A 21,667-nucleotide genomic window follows, 5' to 3' on the forward strand; every position below is an offset into this window, starting at 1 on the left:
TGTGTTTACAACAGCTGACCATTCTTCTCTCTCAGCAGGGAACGTTCACGGGTGTCAGACGGCAATCGGAGCCGCCTGCTCGCTGCATCGGCTTCCCTAGCTGCCTGCGCGCGACCATCGTATAGCTACATCGGTTCGCCCAGGAGCGGCTGCCTGCCGCAGTATAACTGCGGCGGGCGGTCATTAAGCGGTTAAAGCTTGATGCTATTTCTTGGGTACATGCAATTTTGAGTCTTGACATGTTTGGTATCTACTCATGATATTTGGTTCTAAGTAATTTACTAGCGAAATCTGCTGTTTTTTTTTTAATGTGTACATTTTTTTTTTTTCTCAATCAAAAGGAAACAAATGTGTATCTATATATTAATGTAGGTTATATTTAACTCTTAATCCCCCCATTCCACAAACACCTATAACTTAAACCTTAAAGTGGTAGCAAAGCCTAACACTAATAACATTCCCTCCCTCCTCCTCCTACCTATCCTGCATATCCCGTATAAAAAAAGATCTGTATACTTAGGTTTTTTAATCTGCTCTGATCTGGTCACATGATTCTGCAGCTCCAGCTCCCCTGTGTTTGGGAGTGCTTGGCAACGGCTGTCAAGCAGTGATGTCATCCTTAGGCCTCCATGGCCCAGCTGTTATTGGCACTTCCTCCTCTCCCTTGCAGAAGCCGCTCACGAACACAGGTGAGCTGGAGCTGCAGGATCAGGGAATGTTTTTAAGGATAGTACTGGACTTTTTTCCCACTTTAATTTGTGCGTAAACACTCTACCTAATATAAATTAAATGTTAGGAAAACAATGGGCCCATGCTGCTCATCTGCTTGATCCATTGTAGGCTTACTAACAGCTCTAGATTAATTTACACGAAGACCTCTGGCATTGATGTCTGATGTAATTTTATTTTGTTTGCTGAAACCAGGCAAGGTCCAGGTATCTGCAAATGCTAAAGGTGAAAAATATGTAATGGTCTCCATATCAGCAGCAGTGACTCTATTGCTACTTAACCTGATCCCAAAAATGAGCCCTTTACAGGTGAACCACCTCCCCACATTTAACCCCCAAGACATTGAATACCTAAGCCCTAATGCTAACTCATTTTCTTCTGCATACTTGCCTCATCTTGCCTTGTAGCAGTATTCATACATTGAACAAGCAGAGATTTACTTGCAGTGCAAACAATTTTTCAACCAAAAAAATTGTCCCTCTCGCTGCACACAATGTAATCAACCTCGGCATATTTCAGGCATCTCATCTGGGGTTGTCATATATTACTTTTTGCAGCAAATGTTTACTGGGCTGACCACTTTGCTGCCATTCCCTCTTTCTTGTTAACTTGTTTGTTTGGTATACACATGAAGAATATTGACCACACTATTCTAGAATATTCTTGCAAAGAACTTTTTGGCTTTAACGAGTCCATCCTTGCCTACTGTAGCCCAGTAGAAATCATTGCTTAATCAGATTATGCCTTATGACATTGTTATATATGCAAATAGGAACTATCCCCTAGAATTCCATATCATTTGGGACCTAGGTGTAATTCTAGTCTCAAGTGAAGTTCAAGATTACCTCTCCCCGGGCCTTACATTTTATTTTCTTTTTGTCAACATGTTTTAGAAATTTTTTTTATTTTTTTTTGTAATTGTAAACGTTTTATGCAATTTTATACTTTTGTGCAACTTTCTGTAACACCTGGTGCATGATCTAAAATGATTTTGCTAATTTTCTGTATGCAGGCAGAAAGCCTTGGGACAAAGGTTATTGATGAGGATGGTCTATTTAATTTAATTCGCACCTTACCAGGGAAAAAATCCAAGTATGTAATAGCAGCAGAAGCAGAGGTAGGTATGACTGTAATATAGGAGTTGATTGGGGAAAAAGTTCCTGTGGGTTCCTGGGATTACCACCTGTCAAGGGAGAACCGTTGGCATAGATGCTGTCTGACAATATTATGTTGACTGCCCAGACAGTGATTTTGACAGGAGAAATTTCTGGTACTCCGGTCTCAGATGCAAACTCTCCGGTTCAGGAGCAATCTGACTTTCTTAAATGAAGTTGTGAACAAACCATGTTAATGCAACCTACAGTAAACAATATAGGCAAAAAAAAGGTTTGGAATGGGTAGCCGTAGAACTAAACAAAGGAGACTAAGGCTCCGTTCACATCTTGGCATCCTAAATGGCCGCGATTTTCCCACGATTTTTGCTCGACGAGTGCCTGTAAAATCACACAAACAGAATTGCGGAACCCCTGTTGCCCAAAAGAAGTTCTTGTACTTCTTTTGGGCGACAGGCATCCCGCAGTTCTATTTTTGGGTGGCAATCGTGGCAAAATCACGCTGCGTTTGGGGTGCCATTGGAAGTGACGGAGATTGCACAGGCAACCCGCGATCCGGGACGCAAAGACGTGAACGGAGTCCTAAAAACCAGGGGTTCCGCTATCAGCAAGGAGGAACACTATCTGTATGAAAACAAATTCAGGAGGCGGGAAGAGAGACAGCGCAACAACTCTGATTGTAGCAAGTTCCATGTGATTTATCCAAATTTAAAATATATACTCACAAAAGTGAATGAATGTACACGTGGAAATGGGGGGGGGGGGGGGGGGAGAACGAGTCCTACACACACAGTGCATGGATGAGCTGCAATTCACACAGCATCTGGATTGCTGTGCCGTCGGATGCTAAATGGGAAACTGCGCTCATGCGATGTGCTTTGGCTTCATCACTCTTAGATACCGATGGATAATATTGCCCAACTGGTGTCAAGGGTCACCGGATGCTTTTTGAGGAACCTTCCTTTTCCTCAGCTGAGGAAGGTTCCTCGAAACCTGTCCTGTGGACCTTGGTCTTCCCATCAGGCCCGCTATACCTCTATGTGGAGTTTAAGCACAGTGAGAGGTCCTGGACCCTGCCTGAGTATGTGGTGGAGATGTTCCTGTTTTGTTGAGAGGATTTGTTAGATCATGGACCATTTCTACTTTGCAACAACCACCTTAAGGCCTCTTTCACACGCCGATCCGATCCGCGTGTCAGTTTTTTAGGCGAACCTGATCGAACGCTCCATGCATCCCTATGGGGCTGCGGGTGTCAACAGAGACATCTCTGCTGACACCCGCTACTATCCGATTCCAATCCTGTCCGGGAAATCCGTACGGATGGAAACCCTATATTCCATCCGTCTGGAGGATTGGATGCATGCTTCTAGATTCTAGCAAAAGGCCATTGAATCTCACTCATCAGATTCTAGTAAGTTATACATTTTTTTTTTTTTGGTCTTTTCAAAAGAATCAGTTGCCATAGGTTACTGCAGTTTATTCTGTGCCTTATTGAATAAATGTTATATATTTGCACCATTATTACAAGATAGTTTAAATTTGTTTGCTGTTTAGGTGAAAGTGAAAGCAGAAAAGACCCCAGAAAAGAAAAAGTATCCAGAAGTGAAAAAACAAAGCCCGGCAAAGAGAAAATTTACCCCACAGAAAAGAGAATCGCCACGGGGGAAGAAACTAGCAGCTGATGCAGAGGTTTCAAGTGATTATGTAAAGATAAATGTAAAACAGGAGAAGCCAGCCTCCTCCACATCACTGAAGACGGAGAATCTACTCTGGGTAGATAAATACAGACCAACGTCGCTAAAGGCGATCATAGGGCAGCAAGGAGAGCAGAGTTGTGCTAATAAGCTTATTAGATGGCTGAAAGATTGGCACAAAAACCATTCTGGAGACAAGAAACCTGTTGGTTAGTATACTTTGTCTTCTGTGGTGTTAGTAGTGTGTGTGTATGTGTATATATAAAGTAGAGTGTGTGTATATGTGTATGTATATTTACACAGTATATGGGAATGCTTAAAAAAAAAAAAAAAAAAAACAGGGTCACCCCTCATCCCACAGTTGGCTTCCCACTCTTTGGGCAACAGCTATAGAAATGGTAAAGAACTGGGGCTGTGACCACACTGCATGGGTTATCTTCTCGTTTTTGTCTAGGGGATTTCAGAGTAGATATATACTTACCTAATCTGCCGGTCCTCCGAGCGCAAGACCAGCCCCTGCCGCTTCTGCACGTGGAGGAGCCCGGTTTTCCAAACGATCAGGTTAGTATAGCCTTTTGTGCACCCTAGACAAAACAAGCAGTTAACCCACTGCATGGGAGAAAAAGCTTTTTCATGGAGTTATGCTTTAAAGTAGAACTAAAGGCAAAACACTTTCTTTCTCTTACGTCCTCCGACAGTCGCCGCCTCTTCATATTCGTCACAATGGGGTTATGACCTTTGCTCCGTAGGAGTAGCTAGGCAACAGAATATGTCAATATTAAGGCTTTTAACATATCCCACCCCCAGGGGGTGGTCCCCTCAGTCAATACCCTCCTACTTCCTGTATCCATACCTCATACCTATTTTGTCTCAGCCTTTTCACTTTTTTTGATTTTATTTGAGTTTTTTTCTCTCTCTTTACTTAGCTGTTACTTTTGTCAGCATTAGTTAGTCCTTCTGATGAAGAGGATCATGCGGGCTGGGTCTCGGGCTGACCCCCCCTGGTCGCAGGTTGTGGGTCAGTGGCTTCCCAGCCTGCCATCGAGCGTTCAGTCAGGTATTTTTCCTGGCACAATGAACGACCCATCCCTGTTCGCTGCATGGATGCTATGGTGAGGTGGCTACCTCACTGGACGCCTTGCGGTATCGCTCCGCAGTTCTCCTGCGTCCTGGCTGCGACTCTCCCTGTCCCATGTGCAGTGGCTTGATCGCTTGTGCGGGTTCCCCATGCCAGTTAGGAGGTAAGTGTATATGTGTGGGGACCTGTCTGTTTGGGGGGTGTCAGTCTGGGACTGTGTAACCCTGCCCCTGTTCACACTGTTGGACTCCCTATCTGTCTTAGCTGCACTCTGTGGAATGCAAGGAGGGGGGCTATACTGCACTGTCTCTGTGTCAGAATGTGTGCTGTCTTTTACTGTGTGACAGGCTGTGTGCTGCGGGGCATGATGTGGATCATGTTGTGCATACTTGCGGCGACCGCTGCTGCGGTCCGCCATTGTTTTTACTGTACTGCATGTGTACTGGTGTTTCACTGTGGGCGGGAGCGGTGTTTTCGGCGCCAAGCGCCGCCAATTTGGCGGCGATCGCTCCGGCCTCATGCTGACACTGCAGGCGGCCATTTTCTTGTAGCCCTCCATAGGCTTCAATAGAGCGCCCTGTATTGCATCACTTCCTCTTCTCCTGGGCGCACCGATCGAGGCAGCAGCAGCGGTGGTCTCTGCAGGTTTTATCCTCTCTGTCCTGAATCCTTGCCTGAGTTTGTGCTTTTCCTTGTGGGGGTCGGCTTGTGCTGGTGTGTGAGTGCGGTGGGCTGCGCTGACCGCGCTTTTAAAGGGGCAGTTACCCTTTATTCTCCTGCAAAATTTTTTTGGGGGCATGGATTCTCAGGAAAGCAAATTTCCTCTCACTTTGGTGGGAAGCCAAGGGGCTGCTGCTTCCCCCCCCAGGGGGTGATTTGGCTGCTGTTGTGGCTAACCTTGCTGCTCGGGTGCAAATGCTGGTGGCTGCTCAATCCACTAAACGGCCCACAGTTTCAATTTCCTCTGATTCCGAGGGTGAGGGTGATGGGGCTGCTATGGCTGGGGTCTCCTTATCGGGGTCCCGTTCCTCCCTGGATCTTGTGGGATCAGAAGTGGAGGCTGAGTTGGAAGGGGTTGATAATTCTCCCCCTGGCTCGTCTGAAGAGCTTGCACTCATGGATGAATTGGTTGCTTCTATCAAACAAACACTGCGTTTGCAGGATGAGCCATGTCCTCCTGCTGTTTTTAGCCTCCTATGGGACGCAGCGGAGACGCAGATCTTCACAGGTTTTTCCTTGCACTGATGATTTTCAGCTCGCTGTTAGCGAACAGTGGCGCAATCTGCGGAAGCCTTTTGCTGTGCCAAGTAGGTTCAAGCTGCGTTATCCTTTCACGCCCGCTACTGATGAACGTTGGTGTGTGCCACCTTCGGTGGATCACGCGGTAGCGGTTTTGAATAAGTCTACTGCGATTCCTGCTGAGGATACGCCGGTGTTCCGGGATGCCACGGACAGGAGGCTGGAGTCTCTTACCCGTCATACTTATTCGGTTACCGGTTCTATGCTCAAAGCTATTTTTGCTTCACTTATGGCAGCTCAGGCTGTCGCAAATTGGACGCAGGTGCTTAGGCGCGTCCTGGTGGCTGACTCTGCCCCTCCAGAGACGTTGGCTATGGTGGATCAAATCAGGGTCATGTATTTGTGTGATGCGGACTTGGATATAGTTCCGTTGGCTGCACGTGTGCACAGTGTGGCGGTGTTGTCACGCTGCCTGATTTGGCTGAAGTGTTGGTCTGTGGACCAGTCTTCGCGCAAGACCTTGGCTAATCTACCCTATAACGGATCTCGACTTTTTGGCGATTCCTTGGATACACTGATTAAAGGGATCACGGGTGGTAAGAGCACGCTCTTGCCCCAATCCCACAAGGCTAAGGCGGCTCCTGGTAAGAAGACCGCTTCTTTTCGGCCCTCTCAGGGTTCCTTTCGTGCCTTTCGGTCGCACTATAAGGGTAAGCCGTTCAAAGGCCAAGGCCCCCAGAAGAAGCCGTGGACAGGTAAGCAGAAGTCCGGCCAGTCCCGATCCGCTGGCCACAACAGTGCGGCCTGAAGGGGCGCCCTCACCCGGTTCTGGGGTGGGGGGACGCTTGCTCGGTTTTCTTCAACCCTGGCTGGCCCGTGTTCGGGACAGGTGGGTTCAGGAAATCGTTCGGTCTGGCTACAAGATCGAGTTTCTCTCTCGGCTGGAGAGCAGATTTTTTCCCTCAAATCTTCAACCGTCTCCGGAGCGTTTGCGGGATCTGCACCTGGCGGTGCGGGACCTGCGGGCTCAGGGAGTAGTGGTTCCGGTACCTCATCGGGACAGATTTCGGGGGTTCTATTCCAATCTGTTCACCGTGCCCAGGAAGGAGGGCAAGGTGCATCCGATTCTGGACTTGAAGGCTCTGAACCGCTTTGTGCGGGTTCGCAAGTTCCGCATGGAATCCCTGCGGTCGGTGGTGGCTGCCCTGATTCCGGGGGAGTTCATGGCCTCCATCGACTTGAAGGATGCGTATCTTCACATCCCCATTTTCGAGGGTCACCAGAGGTACCTTCGATTCGCCATTGCGGAGGATCATTACCAATTCGTGGCGCTGCCTTTTGGGCTCGCTTCGGCTCCACGGGTGTTCACCAAGGTGCTTGCACCGGTTCTGGCTTTGTTGAGAGCCCAGGGCATCTCTGTCCTGGGGTATCTGGACGACATTCTGGTTCGGTCTGCGACCAACCAGGGTCTGGTGTCAGACCTGTCAGTCACGATGCAGACTCTGCAGGAGTTTGGTTGGACGATAAACTTTCCAAAATCGACGCTGTGCCCGTCGGTTCGTCTTCCCTACCTGGGGATGATTCTGGACTCTTCCTGCCGGGAGACAAACTCAGGTCTCTTCAGGAAGAAGTCAGGTCCCTCAGGGACATTCCGTGCTCGTCCATCCGGACGTGCATGCGCTGTTTGGGATTAATGGTCTCAGCTTTCGAGGCGATTCCCTTCGCCCAGTTTCACGCGGAGGTCCTGTCCAGGTGGGACGGGCGACCGCAATCTCTGGAACTCTAGATTTCTTGAGTCATCGCACCAGAAGGGATCTTCTGTGGTGGCTCCAGTCCCCGACGGTGTCGGGGGGCAAGTCTTTTCGTCCTCTCTCATGGACGGTGGTCACCACGGATGCCAGCCTGTTGGGCTGGGGTGGTGTTCTGGGCGTTCTGTCCGCCCAGGGAACTTGGTCGGTGGAGGAATCCTCCCTTCCGATCAACATTCTGGAACTACGAGCGGTAAATCTCTGCCTTTGACGTTGGACGGACAGGCTGCAGGGCCGTCCGGTTCGGGTGCAGACGGACAATGCCACAGCGGTGGCCTACATCAACCATCAAGGGGGCACCAGGAGTGCCCGGGCGGCTTGGGAGGTGGCCGACATTCTGTCTTGGGCCGAGACACACGTCCCGGCGATAACGGCAGTTCACATTCCGGGGGTGGAGAACTGGCAGGCGGATTATCTGAGTCGCCAGACCCTGGACCAGGGGGAATGGTCACTTCACCCGGATGTCTTCCAGATGTTGTGCGCGAAGTGGGGTCTTCCAGATGTGGACCTGTTCGCGTCTCGTCTGAACAACAAGGTGAAAAGGTTCGTGGCACGGACACGCGATCCTCGGGCAGACGCGTTGGTAGCTCCGTGGCATCAGTACTGACTGCTGTACGCATTCCCACCGATTCAACTGCTGTCCAGGTTCCTTCGCAGGTTGAACTCGGAACCGCACACGGTGATTCCTGTGGCACCGGACTGGCCTCGCCGGTCCTGGTACGCAGACCTTGTGAATCTGGCGGTCGACGCCCCGTGGCGGCTGCCTCTTCGAGAAGATCTCCTGTCTCAAGGACCGATATTCCATCCTGCTTTGACGGCCTGGCTGTTGAAACCGAGGTCCTGAAGGATAGGGGTCTCTCCCCTGAGGTCATTCACACTTTGATCAACGCGAGGAAGTCTTCCTCGGGGAAGGTCTATTACCGTACTTGGAAGGCCTATTTTGCCTGGTGTGAGTCCAGGGGGCATTCCCCTCGCACGTACTCGCTGTCTAGGGTGTTGTCCTTCCTTCAAACGGGTGTTGACCAGCGTTTGGCGCTGGCTACGATCAAGGGTCAGGTGTCTGCGTTGGCCGTTCTTTTTCAACGTCCTGTGGCATCGAACTCCTTGGTTAGCACTTTTGTCCAAGGGGTGCGACATCTGGTCCCTCCTAGGAGGGAACCCCTGCCTCCTTGGGACTTGAATCTTGTTCTGTCCGTGTTACAACATGCTCCCTTTGAACAGATCAGAAAGATCTCGTTGTCCATGTTGTCCAAGAAGGTTGCCTTTTTGGTGGCGATCACTTCGGCTCGCCGGGTGTCGGAGCTGGCAGCTTTGTCCTGCAGGTCTCCGTATCTGGTCGTTCACTTGGATAAGGTGGTCTTGCGACCTAATCCTTCTTTTCTTCCGAAGAGGATTTCGGATTTTCACCTCAATGAGGATATTGTCCTACCTTCGCTCTGCGCGAAGCCCAAGCATCCGAAGGAGGTGGATTTGCACTCCCTGGATGTTGTTCGGGCGATCAGGGTTTACCTGAAATCGACTGAATCCTTTCGCAAGTCGGATTCCTTATTTGTCCTTCCAGAGGGTCCTCGGAAGGGCATGGCGGCGTCGGCTTCTACCATCGCCAAATGGATCAGACAGACCATTGCACAGGCATATGCTTTGAAGGGAAAAGTTCCTCCTATGCCTGTGAAGGCGCACTCTACCAGGTCTCTGAGTACGTCTTGGGCCTGTCATCATCGGGCTTCTGTGGCCCAGGTGTGTAAGGCGGCGACTTGGTCGTCTGTTCACACCTTCACGAAGTTCTACAAGGTGGATGTTCAGGCATCGGCTGATGCTTCCTTTGGCCGCAAGGTTCTTAGTGCGGCAGTTCCTTAGGGTCCCTTGTTTTGGGCCCTTGGCTGTTTGGGATATAATTTTATCCCTAGGTTATTTGTTTTTTCCTGGGTTGTTGCTCCTGTTGAGCACCTTTTTTTCATGCTGCCCAGCTGGTTTCCTTCCCTTGGTAAGGTTCCTTTCTCTGATGTGGAGACGGCGTTGCCTTTTGGGCGCGACTGCGTTTCCCACCCCTCATGTTTGCACTGCTTTGGGACGTCCCCATTGTGACGAATATGAAGAGGCGGCGACTGTCGGAGGACGTAAGAGAAAACGGAATTTTTGTAAAATCTTACCTGTAAAATTCCTTTCTCTGAGTCCTCCGACAGTCGCCGCCCCCGCCCCTCTTTTGGGGTTTGGTTGTATACTCTACTGCTATTCCACTGAAACTGAGGTATGGATACAGGAAGTAGGAGGGTATTGACTGAGGGGACCACCCCCTGGGGGTGGGATATGTTAAAAGCCTTAATATTAACATATTCTGTTGCCTAGCTACTCCTACGGAGCAAAGGTCATAACCCCATTGTGACGAATATGAAGAGGCGGCGACTGTCGGAGGACTCAGAGAAAGGAATTTTACAGGTAAGATTTTACAAAAATTCAGTTTTTTTTTTTTTTCCCATTTTGGAGCAAGGAAGGGACCCTTCTCAGATTTTTTTTTTTTGCCACCTGTGTCCCATTGTGGAGATTTCCCTTCACTTCCTGTCCCATAGCCAAACAGAAAGTGAGAGGAAATCCCTGCAAATTAATGGAATTCCTTGGGGACCCCCAGGTCACCAGAACTAGTTTCCTCAAAGGAAGATTTCCCCTCTATTATTTTTTTGGGACAACTCAAAATTTGAGATTTCTCTTTCATTCACTGATGGACACAGCTCCATATCTTCTTTGACCCTTGGGTTATGCTGCTCTCCTTAGGAGTAGCACATTAGGCGAAAAAGAATGGACTATGCCTAAAGGACAGTCCCAGGGGGTATACTCCCACTTCCCGCTATAGGACTTGAGTTTTTTTTTTTATTCTGCCTAGTCAGGAGTAAGGACCCAGTTCCTTGTTGGGGATCTCTGGTCCTGGCATTTTTTCTTTTTTTTTTAAACTGCGCGACCCAACTTTATAGCTTTGTGCTAGATTGACCGTGACATAGCCCCACTGGACAGGGGCTGGCCAGCGAGTGAAACACCTCGCGAGGACGCATAGCCATCATGAGACTGGACGCATGACCCCACAGTCACGACACGAGTCGTAGCATTCCTCTGGCCCGCAGCACCCCCATTCCAAAATGGTGCGGTGGACTGTCCGGGATGGTGCCCGCTAATGTCCCCCCTCTCCTCTGGGGAATTGTTGGGGTGGACATGGGCCCTTTCCTTGGGCTGGTGAGGGCCCACCTGGTGGGCTACAGGTACCTGAGGGGCCGCTGGTGGTCCTGGGTGTCGCGCGGCACCACCATTTTCTTGTGGATGGCAATTCTGAGCTTCGGGGGGGGGGGTGTCATGTTTTTGAAGGTTCCCATTGAAATCAATGCGGCGGCCATTTTTTTGTAGACCTGTGGATAGGTGAGGCGGCGGTGGGCCTCTTGTGGCAGTAACTGCAATTCCTCTTCCTTTCTGATCGCCGCATGGCAAGCAGCTTGGTGTCCTTCCTTAAGTCGGTGGTGGTGAGTCCCTGTGGGTGTGAATCTCCCCCTTTCTGCTATAGCAGCACCACTGGTGCGCTGGGACCTGTAGTATCACTGCTGCAGCAGTGATTCTTGTAGCAATTTTTTTCAGTTATTGCGGGCGATCCCTGGTTTAACCATGGAGTCCCTGGAGCATGTCACCACCTGACCCACTCTAAGAAGCTGCGGGACCTTCTGGGTCCCAGTCTGCCCTGGCAGCCATGACGACGGTCCTGCAGTACCTAGTGTCCAAAGTTGATCTGGCCCTTCAAAAGCGGCTTAGCAAAAAGCGCCCCCTGCCTTCACCTGTATCCTCTGCCGCCTCAGATTCTGAGGTGGATATGGCCGCCGCAGACGCGAGTCAATCCACCAGGTTTGCGTCCATGCACCCTGAGTGCTCTGACAGGGAGGATGAATCCTTTCACTACAGCCACGCATGAAAAGGCCCTTGTGGAGGCATTGATTATATCGGTGCGGGAAACTTTAAAATTGGAGGACGCAGCTAATGCTGTGTCAGTGCAATTTTTACTCGCAGACTATCCAGGGTGACTAAGGTGTTCCCCTTTCCTGCCTATTTCAACGAGATTGTCGCAAGTCAGTGGGGATTCCCGAAACGCATAGTTGGGAAACCAAAGTATTTCGCTAGGAGGTATTCTTTTGAAGAGCCCCTTTTGAAAAAACTGACAATTCCACCGGTGGTGGATTCTCAGGTTTCAAGATTGAATAAAGCCACGCTTCTTCCGGTGGAGAATTCCCCATCTTTTAAAGATCCTGAGGGCTCTGGTCCAATACCTTTTTCACCGCGGGTTCAACTTTGAGACTGGTGTTTGCTATCACCTTGGTCTCCCAGACCATAACGAAATGGGCAAAGCTTCTGCGCCAGGATTTGGAAATGGGTCAACATCCTCCTGAGCTAGCGGAGCTTGCGGACCAGTTGATACAGGACTTACAGTATATCTGGATGCGGCTCCTTTAGCCTGCAGAGAGTCTGTGACAGCTGTGATCCTTCACCACATTATTTTACTGAAATACTGGTCTGTGGATAAGGTTTCCAAAAATGTGTTGACTGATCTCCCTTTTGTAGGAGACCGCCTGTTCGGAGCTTCTATGGAAGAGATCATTAAAGGTCTTACGGGAGGTAAGAGTACTCTGCTTCCACAGGTTGCCAAGAGCAAAGAACCTCTTTGTAAACGTGGTCCTTTCTTCTCAGCTCACAAACGACCCTTTCGTCCCGCAGACTTGGGATGAAAATCCGCTAACTTTGCGGGAGGTTCCAAGAGACCTTGGGCTGGTAAGTCAAAAGCGGGTTCCACTGGTCCCGCAGACAAGTCCTCCTCTGCCTAAAGGGGCACCCTCACCCGTATCTGGGTTGGGGGGATGTCTTTGCTTCTTTCCATACCCGTGGACCTCTTTCATTGTCAAATGACAAATGGGCCCACAAGTTGATTTGGTCTGGTTACAAGATCAAGTTTCTGTCCTTGCCTCCGGCAAGGTTCTTTCCTTACAACTTGCGCCTGTCCCCGGATCGGCTGCAGAGCCTGCCTCAGCTACTCAGGTGTTCCAAAAAGTGTTGGCTCCGGTGTTAGCCTTGCTCAGGTAGAGGGGGATCGCGATACTGGGGTACCTGGATGATCTCCTGTGAGCAGAGTCTCCGTCTGTCTTAAGACTATCTGGACTTCACTATGCGAACTCTGCAAGAGTTTGGCTGGAAACTGAATTTTCAGAAATCAGCTCTGACTCCGTCCAACAACCTGGACTACCTGGGCCTGACTTTGGATTCAGCTTCAGCCAGGGTGTTTCTTCCAGAGGCGAAACGGCTGAAGTTGCAGCATGCGATTCTGCTCCTGTTGTCCCAACAGTCGGTCATCTCTACGGACTTGCATGCATGTGCTGGGCTTGATGGTCTCCACCCTCGAGGCGGTTTTGTTTGCTTAGTTCCATACCAGGCCTCTGCAAAAAGAGATTATCACCAAATGGGACAAGAATCCTCAATCTCTGGACAATCTGATCCTGTTGAGCCGGAGTGCGTGGTGATCCTTGATTTGGTGGCTCCATTCTCTTGACGCTTCGACATGGAAAGTCCTTCCTCCCCCTGTACTGGACAGTGGCTTCCACGGACGCCAGCCTCTCTGGGTATGGAGGAGTTTTGGGCACAGATTCGGCTCAAGGAGTTTGGACTCGGGAGGAATCCAGTCTGCCAATCAATATCCTGGAGATTCAGGCGATCAGGCTTTGCTTGTCCCTGTTGAGGAATCGTCTGCAGGAGTGCCTGGTAAGAATTCAATCGGATAATTGCATGGCTGTGGCATATGTCAATCATCAAGGGGGCACCAAAATTGCCCTAGCCGCCAGAGAAGTAGTCGGCATTCTAAGGTGGACAGATATGTTCCAGCCCTCTCTGCTGTGCATATTCCAGGGGTGGAAAATTGGCAGGCACTAGATCTGGGCGAATCGTTTCTTCACCCGGAGATGTTTCATCAACTGTGTCTCTGGTGGGGGACTCCTGATATGGACCTGTTGGCCTCTCGTCTTAACCAAAAGGTTCAGAGGTTTGTGGCAAGATCTTGGGGCCCTTTTGGCCGACGCTCTGGTGGCCCCTTGAGGTCAGTATCGTCTGATTTACGCTTTTCCTTCACTACAGCTTCTGCCGAGACTTTTGCGCAGAATCGAGGCAGAAGGGATTCCAGTCATTCTGGTGGCTCCAGACTGTCCTCGCTGGTCTTGGTACGCAGGCCTCGTAAGGATTGTAGCTGATGCTCCTTTGAGACTCCCTCTCAGAGAAGATCTTTTGTCTCAAGGGCTGATCTTCCATCCTGCTTTACGATCGCTGGCTTTAATGGCCTGGCTCTTGGAGGCAAGGTACTGAAGGATAGAGGGTTGTCCGATTTGGTGATTCCTACACTGTTAAATCTTCCTAGAAGTAGATTTTTTAGCTTTTATCATCGAGTTTGGAGGCCGTACATTTCTTGGTTTGAGTTTGGTTTGGGGGTTTCTCCCAGTTCCTTTTTGGTATCCCTACTGCTGGAGTTTTCACAACAGGGTGTAGATCAGCGTTTGGCTCTGGGCATCATCAAGGGCCAGATTTCCACCTTGGCAATCTTTTTCCAATGGCCGTTGGCTGCAAATTATTTGGTTCACACTTTCGTCCAGGGGGTTCGCCACTTGACTCTTCCGGTAAGGTCCCTGCTACCTCCATGGGAAATCAATCTGGTACTGTCGGTTCTTCAAAAACCACCTTTTGAAAATATTCGTGCACTTACTCTGTCAGAGAAGGTGGCCTTTTTGGTGGCTATTACTTCTGCACGCTGGGTGTCAGAGTTGGCTGCGCTGTCCGGTCGGTCACCTTACCTGGTGGTTCACATGGACACAGTTGTGCTACGTCCCTGTTAGTCGTTCTTTCCTAAGGTCGTCTCGGGTTTCCATTTAAATAAAGACATTGTGTTGCCTTCCTTGTGCCCTAAGCCGAAACATCCTAAAGAAATTGCTTTACATTCCCTGGATGTGGTTTGGGAAATCAGGGTATACCTGGTGGCGACTGAGTAGATTCGGAAATCTGATTTCCTTGTTTGTCCTTACGGGATGGATCTTGTAAAGAATAGGCCGCATCTGCTGCGACCATGTCCAGATGGATCAGGCAGGCGGTGGTGCAGGCCTATTCCATCAGGTTCCTCCTTTCCCTGTTAAGGCGCATTTTACAAGGGCACTTAGTGCCTCCTGGGCCTTCCGTCATCAGATGTCAGTGGCCCAGGTGTGCAATGCAGCCACGTGGTTGTCTGTGCATGCATTCGCAAAGTTTTACAAGGTGGATGTACTCGCACCTGCGGATGCTGCGTTCGGCCTGAGCGTTTTGCAGGCTGCTGTTGCAGGTTTAGCCCTTTTGGGAATTGTGTATTGCTGTGTTTCCCACCCCTCATGTTGACACTTCTTTGGGACGTCCCAAGGGTCAAAGAAGATATGGAGCTGTGTCCATCAATGAACGAAGGAGAAGGATTTTTGTCTTACTGTAAAATCCTTTTCTCTGATGTTCTTTGACGGACACAGCACCCACCCATCTGAGTTGGGCTATGTATTCTTCTGACAGTGCTTGTTACAAAACTGAAGCCCTATAGCGGGAAGTGGGAGTATATAACCCCTTGAACTTTCCTATAGGCGTAGTCAATTCTTTTCCACCTAGTGTTCTCCTCCTAAGGAGAACAGCATAGCCTAAGGGTCAAAGAAGATATGGAGCTATGTACGTCAATGAACATAGAGAAAATAATTTTACGGTAAGACAAAAATCCAGTTTTTCTTTTACTTTCACTTTCAGTGAAAATAATAAACAGGACAAATAGAGAAGGTGAATCTCCCTCATGGGGGCACAGATAACAATAAAAGCTGACAGGTGTTCTAATCAATCTCCACTCTACCCAAAACTAGAAAAAAAAGTTTTGCCTTTAGTTATACTTTATAGCTGAACTCCAGGAAACTTGAAAATCCTCCCTTGCAGAGAGGCTGTGCAAGTTCTAGCTCATAGTCTTCCAAATCCTCAGACAACCATCCCCTCTGCTTCAAGGTGTGTCCCCACTTTCCAGAATGGGGGGATATTTGTTAACCTTTTTGGACAGCTTGGACCTCAGATGAGTGAGGGAAGTGGAAGTTTAGCTCCTTCCTCGTTTTTCTCACCTCCAACTTTCCTTCTGTGGACATCAGAGATGCTTACTTACATGTCTTCATCTTTTGTGTATCAATGATTCCCACGCGTTTCTGTGGGGCCCCTACATACCCATTTTGTGGCCCTGTCCTTCAGCCTTTCTTCTGTACCTTGGGCATTCATTAAGGTGCAGGTCCCTGTACTAGTTCGGCTGAGTTTTAATTTGAGGTTTTCTTAATAACCCTGCACCTTTACACATCACAAAGTATGCCTCAGTTCCTCCTTTATGGGCGACAGGTACACTTTGTCATCCTAGGGGTTTTAGATCGGGATTTTTTTATTTTTTTCATATGATGTTGCATCAAAGCAAACTATACTACTGTGTTCACTTCAATGTATGTGAACTGTAAGCATAGTTTAGAAAATACCTCTGTATCTTACTGGTTTTTTTTCACAACGAAATTGTATTTCAGCAAAATATAACAAATTTGGAGGGAAAGATGACGGATCTTCATCTAAAGCAGCTCTGCTATCTGGTCCACCAGGAGTTGGAAAAACCACAACAGCAGTGCTTGTGTGCGAGGTAAACTGTTTGTGCTCAGTCTTTTCCAGACTTCACCTTAATAATGTCACCTGCTGTATTCTGTGGATTTTCAAAGTATAGGGGGGAAAAAAGTAAAGTGGAGGTGTTTGCTATTATTCTACATCACTCTCCTCCTGCTCCATTCAGTGCTAATAGCTAAAGGAGATACCTGCTACTTCCAATTATGGAGGAGTATGTGGCTTGCCCTGTGTAATAGCTCTGGGTCATTCAATGCTATCACGCAAGGAGTCCATTACCCTGTTTGAGCTGACTCCTAACTTACACAGGGCAGTGCTTTCTCTTGTGGCAGCTGGAGCTAGTGAAAGGGTGGTAAGTAATTGTTTGTGGAAGTCTATATTAAAGCAAACCTGTTGCTTTGGCCTCCGTGGGCAAAGAGCAGACTTTTAAGTAGCATGATCTGTGATTGTAATGTTTCTGATGTGTGTAGGATGATGTTTGGTCCTTCTAAAAAATGACATCTCTGTGAAATAGGAGCTTGGCTACAGTTACGTGGAGCTAAATGCCAGTGATACCCGAAGCAAAAACAGCATGAAGGAAGTGGTGGCAGAATCGCTAAATAATACCAGCATCAAAGGATTTTATTCAGGTAAAGCATATTACTCTATAGCATACACATGCTTTCGGTTAGAGATTGTTAGAGAAAGTATAGCAATAGAAACTAGGTGTTAATCTTTGTTGTCTGATCTGTGCTAGAGAAAGAGCATAGGTGGATTTTGATTGGATGGAGAGGGAGAGACTCTATAATCTGATGTGCAATGCCAAGTTACTGTTCTCTGACAACATAACTTCAAATTTCTGTCATTTATCAGGGACAAGCAGTTCCGTAACTAACAAGCATGTTCTGCTCATGGATGAAGTGGATGGTATGGCAGGAAATGAAGACAGAGGGGGTGTACAGGCAAGTCTATTGCCCTATTGTAGAGACTCCAGCCTCCAATGGGCACAGTTGTTTTAACCTACATTTTAATTTTATTTTGTAATATTATTAATTGCTAAAATGAGTCATTCATTATTGTGTTTTCTACTGGAGTGCATATAGGACTGGTTTGTACTATAAAGTAAGTTTTATTGATTAGTGCATCCCTATGCTGCACATTCACCTAGAACTACGCAGCCATTACTTTGATGTTATCACGGTGTTACACATCTAATTTACATTACTTGTGTGTAGCTGGCTGCTATTAAAGCAGTATCAATAGCTGATCTTTTTAGTAGGAGTCATCGTCCTGGATAGTTTGCTTTACATAGTAGTAGAGTAGCCTACCTGCATTGCATGCAGTTAGTGGAGTTCACGTTTAAGATCCAATTGTGGCTGATAATTTTGCTAATCTTTTGGATAAGTTCACCTTTTATAACCTGTTACATGGTATGGTATGAAAGGTCTGGCCCCCGCTCCCCCACTGTGACAGCTAGCAGGGGATCTCCCCCCTGCCAGTTGTCAAAATTCACAGAAAACTTGGCCAACAGGGCTCCGCCCGCCTGCATCACTCATTCACAGTTCTCTGTGAATGAGAAACAACAAGTCCTGAAAGCCTTAGCAGCTATCGGCTTGTACTTCTCAATGAAACTAACATGGCGCTGTGAGCGATGTGATCACTGGATTCTTCCTGTCGGCGTGCATCAGCTTGCTCGTTTGAGGTCTGAGGTCTGCTGATTGCTGCTGCAATGTTTTCCATGCTCCTGCAACAAAAAATAATAAATGCACTTTTTTTTTTACCTGCAAAAAAAATGTGCATTTAATATTTTTTGTCAAAAGGTAAACTTTTCTTTTTAAAATGCCTACACACTAGGGTTGATTCACAAAAAGAGTGCAAAATCTGCTGCAGCTGGGCATGCTAGCCAATCGGTTCCCAACTTGAGTTTGTTCAATTAAACTGACAAAATAACCTGGAAACTGATTGGTTTCTATGCAGAGCTGCACCAGATTTTTCACTCTCTAGGTTTAATAAATCAACTCCAATGTGCAGGCAGGTTCTTGGAAAGTAGAACAGACGCACTGTTTTACTTAAAGAAAAAAAGAAAAGAAAAAAAACAATGTATGCAGAGTAGGACATAGGTTGTATATGTGTGGAATTAATTATTCCAGCAGAGCTGACAACACTGCATGGGATTTTTATGAACCAGTCTGCAGATAAATTTATGGTTTTCGTGTTATCTGTTTTTTTCTCAGGAATTAATCTCTTTGATCAAACAATCAAAGATCCCCATTATATGTATGTGTAATGATCGAAATCACTCCAAAATTCGGTCACTGGCTAACTATTGCTTCGACCTCCGCTTCCAGAGGCCCAGAGTGGAGCAGATAAAGGTCAGATTTCCACATCTTTTCTCTTGATCGTGCATGAAGTTTAAATATGATGTTCTATTTGAATTTGGTGACCAGTATAAGATTTGGGACTTGGTATATGCAGGGGGCTATGATGTCTGTGGCATTCAAAGAAGGATTGAAGATTCCACCACCAGCTATGAATGAAATTATCCTTGGGGCCAACCAAGACATTCGGCAGGTGAGACTTTCTACAAAGCAATTTTATTTATTTTTTATCTTCAGTAACAAAAAATTTGACTTTGTATTTTTTTCCATAAGGTTCTTCATAACCTCTGTATGTGGAGTGCTCGAAATAAGGCCTTGACTTACGATGAAGCAAAGATAAATGCGAATAATGCCAAAAAGGACATCAAAATAGTAAGTGAGATTTTAGGTTGCTTAGTTCCTGAACTTGAACAAGTTTCAAATAGATGATTTAGTTAGGTTGGGATAAAGTTTTCAGTTTTAGTGGTTATCTTAATTTGTAAATAATTTCTATACAATTGGATAAATATATTCAGCTTTGAAGAAATGCCATACTTTATTTAGCAGTGCTTTTTAATTGCAGCTAAACACAAGGCAGGCAATGCTTGTATAAGCTACAGAGTGAACCTTAGAAAATCTGCACTTGTAATTATGGGGCATCTTGTGGTTCATAAATTGTAATTATTTTCAGGGTCCATTTGATGTTGTACGCAAAGTATTTGGTTGTGATGGAGACAACTCCCACATGACGCTTATAGACAAGCTGGACCTCTTCTTCCATGACTACTCGATAGCACCTCTCTTTGTTCAGGAAAATTATATCCATGTGAAGCCAGCTGCATCAGGGTGAGGACTTTGGACTGTTTTACAATCTTCTCTGTGCTATCCTGTAGTTTTATAATTGTTCTTTTGTTATTTTAGTGGGAACATGAAGAAGCACTTACTACTGCTAAGCAAAACAGCTGATAGCATATGCGATGGTGACCTGGTAGACAGGGCTATCCGTAGTAAGCAGACCTGGAGTCTCCTGCCTACACAGGTGAGTGACTGACAAACCGGAGCATTAATTGTGCACTTCTGTTCCACTGACTGCTGGTGCTGGACGATTTGGTCTCCATTTTGCATAGTGTGTCCATGTTTGTGGCTTTTGCAGAATAGTTAAAATCTCACCCCTGCTTTTGACATCTTTATGTATTAGGTCACTTCTGCATTCTCTTTCACAAAGAGAGAGTCAATGTTTCTTCTCTTTGAAGGTGAAACAAATATTACAGATCAGCTGTTCAGATACAGGTGTGCTCTTTCAGTGCCATCATTTCTGTTTCACTCATAAGCCTTTTAAGCCAGGTACACGCAAACCGAATGCTGGGAGACAACAGGTGGCTCAAAAAAAAAAAAAAAACTGGCAAACATCCGGCCCGTGTATGCCGGTCTGTCTGACAGAAGTCAGCTGTGCAAGCTGGAAAACCAGCATCCGACTGACTCCTGATCAGCGCTCTCAGCCGATGGCAGAGAGCTCTGATTGTAGCATTCTGGCAGAGAGAGATCGTCCCCCTGTCAGAACACAACAGCTCAGCGGGGGAGATCACTGAACTAACCATGCATGGTTCATACAGCGGCTCTGACAGGAGCGGTCAGTTTTATTCTTGGGCAACCCAGCGGTTACTGTGTACCCAGCTTGAAGAGCATCTCAAAGCCACCAATGCGGAAGGGAACTTTTTTTTTTTTTGTCAGTAGGAGATAATCTTATTGGAAAGCATTTAGTTTTTCTGCATTGTACTAGCTTTACTATGTGTAAGACTTTATAAAATGGATTCCTGACTTGGGTTATATAGCAGAAGCAGGTAATGTTTAAAGAAAGCCCATACAGAGCAATATAACCACACTGACATTTTTCACCTCCTGCAAAAACGTTCTAAATCCCTGACTTGAAGGTTTGGGTATCATGAGTTCAAATATTGCTCTAGATTGACTTGCCTACATGGTCATTAATGGTTGGTGACTCGGGAAGTTTTGAACGCAATAAACCAGTATGACTGTCAAGTAACTATTTTTGGAAGTGGCAGCCTCCATTTCTCTCTCTGTACGGGTTTATTTAAGTTCCATGTGTCTCATAGTTCTGTATTCATTATTATCGCTGCTGATTGCGACTAATCAAACCAGTCCAGTTTATTCAGTAGAGACCCATTGGTCTCTGTGGAATAAAGTTTAAAGTTCCTAATTGAGGAAGCAAAACATTGATATGATTAGGCTGTGATGGAAGTAGTTTTCCAAGACCTGTGTGCCCATAGAAGTACTAAAGTCAGTGGGTCATCATAACAGCCAAGCAATTTGTATATTCAAAAGCAGAACTGCATTAACAGCCTCCATATTTCTCTGGTGATAGAGAACACATTCAGTAAGCAGCTAGTATATATCTGAAATTGTCCAGCACATGGTACTGTTTCAGGCTTTTGAAGCGTGTGACGTTGCTAATTTTTTCTTTGTAGGCCATCTATGCCAGTGTCCTGCCTGGGGAACTGATGAGGGGTTACATGTCTCAGCCTCCACATTTTCCTAGCTGGCTTGGGAAATATTCTTCTACTGGGAAACACGATCGTATTATACAGGAGTTGGCTATGCACACGTCTTTAAGGTATAACGGTCCTCCTTCTCTGGATTCTAACAGCTGAATATATAATGCTGAAGCTTAATTTGCAAATGTTTGCCTGGTCCCCTTTCCTATAATCAGCATGCCAATGAAATAAAAAAATGAAACAAAAAAAAAAACCTACGTTTTTAATGATGTGCCTTATTTTAGATCCAGTGACATCATTACTAGGTTTTTTTTGCTTCTCTATGCAATGCAGGCAGATCATAGCAGGTGTGAGAGGCCAGCAACGTAATGTACATAGCTTCCTAGAAACATTCGTAACACTCTGCTTCCCTATTCCTCTCCTTAGCCCTAATGGCAAGCAGTGGGCTGTCTCTTGGGAATATT

At 47.0% G+C, this 21,667-nt stretch overlaps 1 protein-coding gene across 1 annotated transcript in view; it reads left to right on the plus strand.

Annotated features, from left to right (window-relative positions):
* RFC1 (replication factor C subunit 1) overlaps positions 1 to 21,667 on the plus strand; it is a 143,089-nt gene that overhangs the window by 114,421 nt on the left and 7,001 nt on the right. Inside the window, exons 12-22 of the mRNA XM_082269212.1 lie at positions 1,742 to 1,846; positions 3,396 to 3,744; positions 16,267 to 16,376; positions 16,869 to 16,983; positions 17,207 to 17,295; positions 18,568 to 18,705; positions 18,809 to 18,904; positions 18,985 to 19,083; positions 19,382 to 19,536; positions 19,612 to 19,729; positions 21,177 to 21,322. Coding sequence (XP_082125338.1) covers positions 1,742 to 1,846; positions 3,396 to 3,744; positions 16,267 to 16,376; positions 16,869 to 16,983; positions 17,207 to 17,295; positions 18,568 to 18,705; positions 18,809 to 18,904; positions 18,985 to 19,083; positions 19,382 to 19,536; positions 19,612 to 19,729; positions 21,177 to 21,322 — 1,520 coding nt within the window. The remainder of the gene's footprint in view (positions 1 to 1,741; positions 1,847 to 3,395; positions 3,745 to 16,266; positions 16,377 to 16,868; positions 16,984 to 17,206; positions 17,296 to 18,567; positions 18,706 to 18,808; positions 18,905 to 18,984; positions 19,084 to 19,381; positions 19,537 to 19,611; positions 19,730 to 21,176; positions 21,323 to 21,667) is intronic.

Source organism: Pelophylax lessonae (genome assembly GCF_965119305.1).
Source record: "Pelophylax lessonae genome assembly, chromosome: 1".
Classification (NCBI taxonomy): domain Eukaryota; kingdom Metazoa; phylum Chordata; class Amphibia; order Anura; family Ranidae; genus Pelophylax; species Pelophylax lessonae.